Source organism: Chaetura pelagica, unplaced genomic scaffold (assembly GCF_000747805.2).
Source record: "Chaetura pelagica isolate M959 unplaced genomic scaffold, ChaPel_1.0 scaffold17, whole genome shotgun sequence".
Taxonomy (NCBI): Eukaryota; Metazoa; Chordata; class Aves; order Apodiformes; family Apodidae; genus Chaetura; species Chaetura pelagica.
The window spans coordinates 2909818-2921818 of NW_009970726.1; the positions used below are offsets into that span (position 1 = coordinate 2909818).

At 37.9% G+C, this 12001-nt stretch overlaps 1 protein-coding gene across 1 annotated transcript; it reads right to left on the minus strand.

Moving 5' to 3' along the window:
- Positions 1-1150: 1150 nt before the first annotated feature.
- ENKUR (enkurin, TRPC channel interacting protein) lies at positions 1151-11965 on the minus strand. The gene is made up of 5 exons (XM_010007022.1): positions 11889-11965; positions 9042-9187; positions 7591-7817; positions 4641-4787; positions 1151-1324 (listed from the first exon to the last, which is right to left on the minus strand). Exons 1-5 carry the CDS (start codon positions 11963-11965, stop codon positions 1151-1153), a joined length of 771 nt encoding a protein of 256 aa, XP_010005324.1.
- Positions 11966-12001: the final 36 nt, after the last annotated feature.

The window sequence follows — 12001 nt, forward strand, 5'->3', positions numbered from 1 at the left end:
ATTCCTGCTCACCCACACTTTCCTAGTGTGTGTCACAGTCAATTTTAAGATGCCCAAGAAATGCCTAGAATTACTGTGAGGTCTTCAAAGCCATTCCCTGACAAATTTATGAAAGGAACTTAATGTATGTGAAAATTTGGTTTTTAATAGTTCATATGAAGTGTTTTTACTTCATCTTCTGCTGATGTCAGATACTATGATGTCACAACGACCGCTGGTGGTACCACACAAAAAAGGCTGTGTTCAGAAGTGAACATTAAGCAGTATGAAAGAAAAGCAATTTTTCTTTTTATGCAAATAATTGCAGTATAGCATGCTGGTATAATTTCTACTTAGGTCTTGATTCACATGCTAGTAAACTGCTTTCATTCAAACATTACACACATAACAGCAATCAAAACACATTTTTCTACTTTAGTTGTAGATTTACAATAGTATTAGAGAATTACTTATACATAAAAACACACAGCATGCTACATGTGGTATTTGTATTGTATCTCAATTACTCAAGCAACTTAGTGAAAAGCACAGCTACAGCTGCTGCTCGGGGTAAGTCAGGACTTCCACGGGGGAAGGCAGAAACCCGGTGCAGCCAGCTCCCACTACAAAATTTGTTTTAGTAACAAAAAATGAGCACACAAAATATTGTGCAGAAGCCAAGCAGTTTAGAAATACCACTGCTCAAGCTTTTAAATAAAGCACAACAGCTCTTTAATAACTAGTCCAGAAGCCGTCCCACGCTGAAGTTATTTATATTTACCAAGCTGTCTTTGGCAGAAAATTATTTCACTTCCTTTTGGCTACGCAAGGAAAGAAGTGCTCCAAACATAAGAAACAGTCGTTTTCATGCTTTTTTGTATGATGTTTATATAAATCTTAGTAGTTAATAAAAATTACAAAGAAGAATAATTTAAACTCATGTTTTAATACTCAAGGTTTAGTTAAGAATTTTATTTCAGAACATTTTCTAAACTACACAGATGACAGCTCATGTAATAGCTTTTCTAAGAAGCTACATACTTATATTAGTTGAATGTTTTATTCTTAATAGTTGGTGGTGTCAATTTCTTCTGAGAATTTAGCACTTCTTGGAGATGTAGGGGTAGAGAAAAAGAAAAGGAGAAAAGGGGCAATATCTGAAAAACAGTCCTTACTCATTTGCAATGTAGATAACTTTGTGCTTCTTGATCGTTTCTATGTCATGCTCCAGTTGTTTCATCTGTGTCTCCAGCTTTTCTTTATGTAACATCTTGGGTATGGTGTCTGTTTTTACTGGAAGACACTGAAATTCACGATACACTTCATCCCAGTTCTTTTTCAGCCCCTAGTGCCATTACATGAAAAGGAGATATATGAGAAAACCTTACTTCATTAAGAATAATATACCATAAACCACTTAGGGTTTTTTGTTATTATTGTATTTGGTGTCACTGTCGTGTTAAAATAATACATAAATATATGCATAATGTTTAATCATCTTAATTGGACAAAGTTAATTAATGCTTAAAGGTCCAAATAGTTGCAACAGAAGTAATTCTGACTCATTTTGATGCAATATAAGGAGTGGTCTTTAAAAGAGTCTATACCTTGGAGAGAAACAATTACAGTTTTTAAGAGGCACCAACACAATAATTAATCTAGCCAATGAAGGACAAGCTACAAAAATGCTAAACTGAAAAAAGTATGTCAATGTGTTAACTCTCTAGCCTACCAGGAACTCAAGGAAGCCTGTACACTTCATTTCCAGTCCTCAGTATCTTCAAGAAAAACTGCACAAGGTAAATGAAGAATGGCTCTTTCTTATTTTATATGAGACCTGTGCTTTCAGTGATCTATAGGTAGGCAACTTGGACTGCTCCACTGTATCTAAGGCTAGTATGCTCACTGAGGGATTACTAGGATACATAAAAGCTGCCTCCAAACTCACAACACTCTAATGCCTTCTTTTCTCCAAAATGCAACAGGAATTACCTTACAAATTGCAACCTGGCTACCACACATAGCACATCATCACACACAGCAATGTTAGTTACCTTAAGTAATCCCAAGAGTACCAATAGTTGGAATTCCAACCAAAATTCAGCATCAGCAGTTTCACTTCATCTCACCACCAGCTTCATTTTCCATAGTTGAGGCTTTGCTCAGACCACGGACACCAAACCGACCTCACAACTTTTTGACTTCTATGAACAGCTTTGAAAAAATTCTAAATAATTACATTCCCTTCCTAATCTACATTTACAATAACAACTATAGGTGGCTTACTTAGCATTTGGACTAAAAAACCTAGCTGTCATTGACTCTATCGACAATAATCTTAATAACTGCTACCTCTCAAATGATGCTACAGTAGCATTACTGTAGTAGACAGTGAACTATATCTTCCATATATAAAAGCTCAAGGCTAAAACCTTGCCTAAAAACCCCATGCAATCTGCTGAAATGTACTCATAAACCTGTTAATTCAACATTAGAGACAAACTTTTATTCATCATTAGTTGTTGTTGTGGTAGCAATTTGTGCTTTTTGCATGTTCATATTAAGCACCTAAGTATTGTCCATAAAGGTCATTCCAACAATCTTCATACACAAATATCTACATAAATTTAAAACCTACTTCAACATGTGAAACTTACAGAAAAAAGGTTGTTTACTGTCTTGTAGTGCTACTTGTCTATGCAATGCAAGGCTGCAAAGTACTTAAATAAAGCTCCTAGTAAACCAGACATCAGATACAGTTTACAAATATATAGTCATGAAAATAAGTAACCTATTTCCAAAACTTTCATAGAAGAGAGATTAATAGCTTCTTTTAAATAACTCTTCTTTGAGTTCATTAGTAAAAACTAGCATGGAAATAGTTGAAAACAGTGAATTTTTAAACACATGAGAGCATGTACTCATCACAATTTACTCTAACCCTGAAGAGCAGAGAGATCAAAAGCAGCGCTTGACTCCCTCTATAAAAATCTCCCTCACAGCTCCTCCAACAGCAATGTAATATGCTGACCACTACTGCTATGGGCTAGGTCACAAACTGAATAGCTAACTCTATATAAGGAATTCTAATACATGCTGGATCAGTAAGAAATATGTACCGCATTTATCAACATTCTCTTTTACTCTCATAAAATCCCAACAAAGTGAGCATAATGGAGAATTCAAAAAATGTTGGCACAAATTATTTCTCTTCATTTTTGTAAGTTCATGGGGTTTGATTTTGTTCTCAGACACCTATTGCCATGTATTCCTTCAAATCAGATAGTGCACATGTGTTCACTAGCAATGTCAATTAGTTTAAGAGATGAGAATTCCCATATGTCTACAGCTGAGCACTGGGTAGAAGCCACATATCCCAAGAAGCACTAATTCCTTCTAACAGTATAAAAGTATAAGTAATCTGGCCCATGAAAGAGCAAACTTTAAAAAAAATTCAAGAGAGTTAATAAAAACAATCAAAAAACATTTTAATAAAAAGTATTTCAGTGCACTCTTGTATTTAAAAAATACATAACATAATTTAAATCAAACTAAATGCAGAACTGTGAGCAGCTGAACTCACATGCCTTTTGGCACATATATTTTTGCTGCATAGTTAACTTGCTGGGCCATCAGCTTGTCCCATGCCCTTCCCACCATAAAAATATCTTCATCTTCATCCTTGCTGTTATTTATATTTCTGTCAATGCAATACTCCCACCTCTCTCCCATATTCCTTCCTAGCTTCTCCTGCTTGCTCCATAAGCAACAGACACCATTGTGCTAGCTTTTTGCATCTTGCTGATTGACCAATTCATCTCTGAAAGTGAGTTAGATGCTGTGATTTCTGTCTAGATATACTGCTGGCTTTTTTGTGGGAAATTAGCATCCTGGAGATGTCCATTCATCCATCCATCCACCCACTAATTTGTTTCAGGTGGTTGCTAAGATCAAGTGTTTAAGGGACAGATACCACAATAATATAAGCCTCATTTTAATGGGAAATTTGTCTAAAATGAGGTCATGCAAAATTCCAGTTCAAGGATAGGATATACTTTTTAAATGTGTCTGTTCTGCTCTACTTCTTTTATGGTATCATATTATTTCTCTTTAGAAGATCTTGTGCAATAAGAACTGTATAAAAGACAGCATCCAAAACAGCTTGACAAAATACAAATTTTCCAGTCTCAGTTTTAAGAATATCTTGCAATTCAATTGTTTTCTATTTTTGCCACATTTTAAAGCATGACTGCATGCTTTAGTGAGGTCACACTGTGAATACAGAAGCTGCCAATGAAAGTGGAAATGTTATACATCAATAAAAAATAATATTTTTCCATTATTCACAAGCAGAGAGTCAGAACTGTCACTTAAGCCACATACGTGATTTTTTGCATTCCTATGAAGTTTCACTGAAGTCCCAAGTCATTAAGGGAGATAGGAATCTAACAGAATTGAAACACTTGTAAAACTGGACTAAAACTGTAGCTACATCAGCTCCCTGCCGTTCAGTTTACAACTGTTCTACAGCCCCACCTAGTGGAAAATTACCTAACTCATTTGCCTCGCTTAAAAAATCTAGTATATTATTTATATGGACTTATATTACCTTATTTAATCTTTTGTACATGTTACTAATTACACTAAATCAAAATATGCACCTGCAGAAGACTTTTCCTTTCTTCATCAGATAGAACTTTCATGGCTCTTTTCTTGAGATACTCCAAGATACTGTCCTCATATTCTTTCTGAGCTTTCTTCATTTTTTCCTTTCTCTCTGTTACATATTTTGGTATAACACCATAGTCCTATAACAGTAAAGAATAAGTTTCTTATACGTGCTTTTAAGAAGGAAACAAAGACACACCTGTCATCCATAGTACATTACATTTGCAAAGACAGCTTGAAATGGAATGTTGTGCTACAGAGCAATAAAATCCTAAATCACTGTGTTCTTAGAAGTATCAAACATTATTGTCTTTGTAGCCTGAGTAAGACATGTAAACAATTCCCTTCAATTTCTTTTTGCAGCCTTGGAAGACAACAGAATCCAGAAACCAAAACATCTATTTATAAGAACTGATGGTTAAGTGAGGAGTTTGAAAACCCTTAATGACAGCAAGCTGTTTAATATTTTACATTTCTATATGGTGTCAGATTCTACATTCTGAAACACATTCCTTAAGTACTTTCTTTGAAGCATGTTCCTGTATCCTGACTTTTGCTGAACATTGCCTTCTCAATCAAAGAGGAAATGGTCAGGGACCTGCTGCAACATGTAAATATACACAAGTCTATGGGGCTGGATGGGTTGCACCTAAGAGTACTGAAGGAGCTGGTGGACATGGTCACCAAGCCTCTTTCCATAATTCATCAGAAATCTTGACCAAAAGTCCCAGCAGTTTGGAGGGTAGCAAATGCGACACCCATCTACACGAAAGGCCAGAAGGAGGAACAGGGAAACTACAGACCTGTCAGTCTGACCTCAGTGCCAGGGAAGGTCATGGAACAAATCAACTTGAGTGCCATTACACACCACATACGGAACAAACAGGTGGTCAGGCCCAATCAGCATGCATTTATGAAAGGAAGGTCCTGACTGATGAACCTGATCTCCTTCTATGACAAGATGTCTGGCCTGATGGATGAGGGAAAAGGCTGTGGGTGTTGTGCACCTGGACTTCCATAAAGCCTTTGACACTGTTTACCACTGCATTGTGATGAAAAAACTGGCTGATCATGGCTTGGATGGGCATGCTCTCTGTTGGCTGGATGGCCAGACCCAGAAAGTAGTGGTAAGTGGAGATAAATCCAGCTGGGGCAGGTCACAAGTGGAGTTCCTCAGGGATCAGTTTTGGCACCACTTCTATTTAACATCTTTATCAATTACCTCAATGAGACAGACTGGATCAATGAGCTGAGGTCAATTGAATGAGCTTCAGTAAGGCTAAGTGCTGGGTCCTGCACTTGGGCCGCAACAACTCCATGCAGTGCTACAGGCTGGGGGAAGAGTGGCTGGAGAGCTGCCCAGCGGAAAAGGACCTTGGGGTGGTGATCAACAGGTGTCTGATTATAAGCCAGCAGAATGCCCAAGTGGCCAAGAAGTCCAACAGCATCCTGGCCTGTATTAGAAATAGTGTAGCAAGCAGGACCAAGAGGTGATCATCCCTCTGTGCTCGGCCCTAGTGAGGCCACACCTCAAATACTGTGTTAGGTTTTGGGCACCTCACTATAAGAAGGACATTAAGGTGCTGGAATGGGTGCAGAGAAGAGTGGTTAGGCTGGTGAAAGGCCTAGAGAACAAGTCTTAGGGGAAGTGGCTGAGGAAACTGGGGCTGTTTAGTCTGAAGAAAAGGAGGCTGAGGAGAGACCTTATCGCTCTCTACAACTAACTGAAAGGACATTGTAGAGGCAGATGCTGGTCTCTTGTCACAACGCAATAGTTTATAGGACAAGATGGAATGGCCTAAAGCTACACCAAGGGAAGTTTAGGCTGAACATTAGGAAAAAATCTTTCTATGAAAGGGTTGTCATACACTGGAAAAGGCTGCCTAGTGAGGTGGTTGAACCACCATCCCTAGATGTGTTTAAAAGTCATATAGAAGTGGTGCTTGGGGATATGGTTTAGGGGTCAACATAGTAGAGTAAGGTTGAAGGTTGGACTTAATGATCTTAAAAATCAACCTAAATGGTTCTCTGATTCTATGATTTCATGCCACAGAAGAGAGTGAACAGTGTTAACACTTAGACAAAAATTAGACTAGTTAGCAATGATAAACTATCCCATGCTGGATGTACCAGAATTGTGTTTCTAAGGGGAAAATTTATTTCTGAATATCCTAGATAGACTTGGGGGAACAAATCTATTTTGCCTTATTCTTTGTAAAATGAAGCCTATGTAGCCCTACCAGAAGGTATCCGACTCCACCTTTTTCCTATCAAATGCTAAATGATTCACAGATCTCTCAGTGTTGGGTAGAACTATGACTAGCATTGTCTATCTATGTGTTTAGCCATGCAAAGATACTGCAAGGGCTGCAGGTCACTTTTTTTGCATCTTCTCTGTCATGAGTTATGTCGTATGTCATGTCTCTTTTTGCATAATCCTCTGTAATGAGCTACCAGTTTAGATAAGCCAGATGCCTGCTACATCTTGTTCTCCTGAGTACTGGAATGGACTGTTCTTGTGCTTGGATGAGGTTGTCCTTAGAGTCATGCCAGCTCTCTCAAGCTCCTTTCCTTTCAGAGCTTTTTCTTTCACAGGGTTCTACCTACTAGTTCCCTGAATAAGCTGAAGTTTGCTCTCCTGAAGTACAGGGTTGGTACATTACCACCTGCCTCCCAGAGGAGGAGGGGATCTTGAACTATTTCATGACCTGTACAACCAAGACTATTACTGATTATCACACCTGTGACCAGCTCTTTCTCATCTGTAAGTAGCAGAATGAGAAAAGCATGATCACTGGTTGGCTCATCAACCATCTATGGTAAGAGGCTGTTGCTGACATGCTCCAGGAACTTAACATCATAAACATTTCATAGAAGAATGCAACAGAGAACTTAAAATAGGCATTGCTACTAGTATTTCCACTGTAATTTAATAAAACTTACCTTTTTTTTAATATATTTTGGAACAAGTCCTGAAGCTTCAAGCACATATTTATCTCCCTGTCTCCTATCAACATGAATAGCCCGAGGCTTTTTAGGTAATTCTGTGATAGCAGCAACTGCATTCGTATTTATAAAATTCTTTTTACTCTGAAGTCCCATAACTGGGTGATCTGTCCTCCGTGGCACTGACAATGCAGGCAATTTCTTACTATCTTGTTCTTTTTTTCCTGTGAATTGAGCATGTAAACATTCTCAGCAAAAAACATGAAGAATTTTACAATTTAATGTTATTACATTTTTCAAAAGGACAAATTATGTGAAAAATTACTTTGAAATATAAACCAACTGTATCTACAATGAAAGAACTGACTGAGAATGTACTATGATGAAAATATGTAGAGTCAAGCTGTCAGAGTAGAGTAGAGTCAATATGTAAGGTCAAGCTCTATGTACTATGATGAAAATGAGTATGATTTTTTGGCATAACAAAAGTTTTCAGAACCTACGAAATACTACGTTGTTTTAGATGGATTTTCCTTATGATATGCCACTCATTTCCTCTTAAATGGAATAGTCTGGGACTTTTTTCAAAAGTAATTTTAATGCCTTTTACTTCAGATGTTAATTTTCAGGGCCCTGAGCCATTAATGGCCTTTCCTAGTCTCACCTGGGGCATTCACCCCACACCCTTGGGCTCAGGAGACCCATTTCAGCCCTGTCCTGTCAGTGCCTGGCTGAGCTCTGTCAGCAGTGCCTGCCCCTAGTCCTATTCCTGGGACACATTTTCATCACCGTCCCACTATGCTTGCCTGCCTCTGGTGTGGTGGGACTGTACCCTGTTGGTGAGGTCATTGAGGGCAGCTTACATTGTGGCTGCCCTCAATTTCTGGCTCAACCTTCCCTGAGGGATGACTCCTGCTCTTGTTACTCCTGAACACTGGTAAACAATTTCTCACAATCCTTTCTTCAGAAAATATTGAAATTCCTCCTTTTTAGTGTAATCTTTTCTGCAAAGCAGCAACAGAAAGTCAGTTGTCGCCTGAGTAGTCTCACTTCATATGAGTAAGGAAAGAAAATCCATTTTCCACCACATCTCCCACTAGATATAACTCTAATTTACAGTCATTATCAGAGATAATCAACATCTGAATAGCTGCAGCCAAAAGCGAGCTATTTTTTATGTTTCAACTTTTTTCACCACATGACAGTAAATGCTTACTGTATTTTCTAATCACATATATAATGTCCTTGTTCCTTGTTTCAGTATATTATGCAATAAATAAGAAACATATTTGTAAAATAGAAACATAATTTTTATACCAGAGATCCAGCTCCAGCATAGAAAAAGTATGTTAAATTTTTTTAAACAATTCTTATTTTCAAAATTAATATTATCCAGTTTTAAAATTAAAAAAAATACATTACATTTCATATTTCATTTCTACGCTTACTTGCTGGTAGCTTAGGTTCCTTTGAACGTTTCTGCAGAAAGTTTTTTGGAGATGGCACTTCAACTTTTGCTGGTCCCATAGTTTTCTGCTTTGCTTTATTTTTCTTTGCTTCTTGTTTCACAGATGGTGCATATATGGATATATACCTTGACAATAAAAAATAGCATAGAGAAATTAAAGGTCATAAAATTATTAAAAATACTTCTTCAAAGAATATATATTTTTGCAGTAGTTCATGCCAAAAGCCTAAGTTATTTTGTGGTACTCTCTCCCAAATAAAGGCCATCATTCATACAATCTCCATACTATAGCTAAGCTCAGCTCTGCACTGACAACTTGCGCTTTTTTATTTTGAAGTCAGCTTGGTCCTTCCTTCTATTTTGTCTCCAAGGTCAGTATTATCACACTTTAGGAAACACTGCCTACATGCACAGAATCTTTCTTGTTGGAAAAGACCTTTAAGATCATTGAGTCCAACCATAACTCTACCAACTCCAGTGAAGCCATGTTTCTCAGCACCACATCTATATGTCTTAAACAGTTTCAGGGATGGTGATTTAGCCACCCTCCTGGGCAGCTTGTTCCAGTGTTTAATTACCCTTTCAGTGAAGAAGTATCTAATCCAAATTTCCCCTTACACAACTTGAACCCATTTTCTCTTGTCTAATTGTGTGTTTCTCAGAAGACACCAACTACCCCCTTACTTCAGCCTCCTGTCTGCAAGTTGCAGGGAGGAAGGAGGTCTCCCCTCAGCCTCCTTTTCTCCAGGCTAAATACCCCCAGTTCCCTCTGTTCATATAAATACTGAACACAGACATTTTGAAAATCAACAAAACCTACATTTTGGAAATAAACTGCTGGCATGAATGAATTCGTTTTATGAGGTCGTGTGTTATACACTTTGGTCTTTATTTTTTAATTAACTTCATTTTGAAAAGGTGTTTGTTTGGGTTTTTTTTAAGGTGGCTATATGTCTTGTTCAAAAAGCCATCCAAAACATGCAGTTCTTGTGCATCTATAGAAAACTAGTAATCATGAACCTACTTTAGTGGATCTTCTGTATTTGAAAGTTTGTAGTGTGGGAAAGATGCAAATGCCAATATATCTTGGCCAATTCAGAAGCTGCAGTTGCAGTACATCATAGGGCCTTACAGAATAATCAAACACATCTAGGGAAAAGCTTAGCTGGCTTCAAAAAAGATGAGGCCTGCATTGATGAGAACACCAACTGCTTCATTCTATGGGATGGAATATATTTTAGAGGTATGTAAAACCTCATGCTTCAGAAAACATATAAAATGTAGCTGAGAGTTGGACATAAGGTCCTTGATCATAATTTTATTACTGTGCACTGTAAAATTGTTCCTGTCAATCCACTGTTTATAGACTGTTACAAGAGGTTAGATGAGATGGATGACTGCTCCAAAATAGCACAGCAAACTGTATGTTTCATGTATTACACAGATCTGAACTGTGATACTGAACTATTGTAATAAGTGGTGGTTTTGGTAACAACTGAAATGGCTAATGTGAAAATCAGGAAGGGCTGAGGTCTGAAAAGCTGTATGCATGTGGTATGCACACACTGCTGTTTTGGAGTAAGGCTGCATATGGTACTGTAACTTCTGCTTTAATCAAAAGTGTGCAAACATGTTCTCCAAAAGAAGCCAAATGCTAGGCATTAGCTGGTTAGCAGTATCTTGCTTCTGTGTGAAGGCTGGAGCTGTTACAGACATTTTCCTGAGGAAGCAGAGCTCCCTGCTCCTGAAGCTAAGGCTACCTCCTTGTACCTTTTAAAATCTGTCCATCTTCAAGAAACATGTCACATTAATTTACGGTAGACAAAAACTGACCAACAGTTGTGTTCTTCTTTCACACACACACAGAAGTGTTTATGAAAAAACTGTACCATGTCTTCAGGTTAGGAAAAACAGAACAGAAATATCACCTACGATGCAACCTATTTCGTGGAAATACTGAAAGAGGATAACAGACAGGATGTAATGTGAATAGAAGCAATAATAGCAACACTGATAAAAGCTTTTGTATATGATCTGCAAATATCTGATACATATATGTGTACTTGAGCATAAGATTAGAAAATGCTAGAGGACATTATTAAAAATGTGGAGTGATTTTGCCTTCTGAATACTTGGTCTCCAGAACCTAAGGAGTGTCATTTATATTTTTACTCATTTTAAAACTACTGAGTTATGACCTATGATAAGCTTTCACTCAAAGTACCATCAGCTTTCTTTCATATAAAATAACAGGGTTCTGAAAAAACATTATGTTTGCATCATTATCAAATAAGAACTTCATAAAAACTCTCAAAGAAATTAATACTAGGCGAGCAAAAGTAATTTTTGATGTTTTTAAGGTAAAAGGTGAGAAAGAAGCAAAGGAAACAGTGTCAGAAGGCACACCTGACATATTAAAAGAATGGAAGTGTGGCACTGAGGAAAATGTTAAGTAGCTTTTCACTGCTCACTGAAAAAATTATTTTAAGTGCAAATAACAAAGATGTCATGTAATTCCTTTGTGTGGAAAGAGCGCTTTGTAACTTCCTCACCAATGAACAGGATGATGTTGAAGACACCAAACTGAATCATCAGCTCATGCAGGAGGCTGCAAACCCTCACATCTTAGCTAGTGGCTCATTAGGAGAACCAATAACTATGCAAATACTGGAGTTTTGGTGTTGTGTTGTTTTTATTTTGTTGTTGGTTTTAGCTTTTTTGTTGTTGTTGTTTTGTTTTGTGGGTTTTTTTGTAATACATTCCGAGATGTACTGCCTTGCCAGAACCACTCACCCTGCCTGCAAGCGCTCCTGTCGCACCCACATACCTGGGAGGTTTGACAGGCTTCTCCTCCAGGCGGGGCAGGAGGGTGTAGACGCTCTCCCGAGCGCTCTGCGCAGCCATCCCGGCCGAGGGAACCGGGCGGGGAAGCGCCCACCC

Coding starts and splice junctions, on each gene's coding strand:
- ENKUR (XM_010007022.1), bottom strand. CDS start 11,965: ATGGCTGCGCAGAGCGCTCGGGAGAGCGTCTACACCCTCCTGCCCCGC. Junction 9,188..11,888: donor AAGCCTGTCAAACCTCCCAG/GTATGTGGGTGC, acceptor TTTATTGTCAAG/GTATATATCCATATATGCAC. Junction 7,818..9,041: donor GGAACCTAAGCTACCAGCAA/GTAAGCGTAGAA, acceptor CTCAATTCACAG/GAAAAAAAGAACAAGATAGT.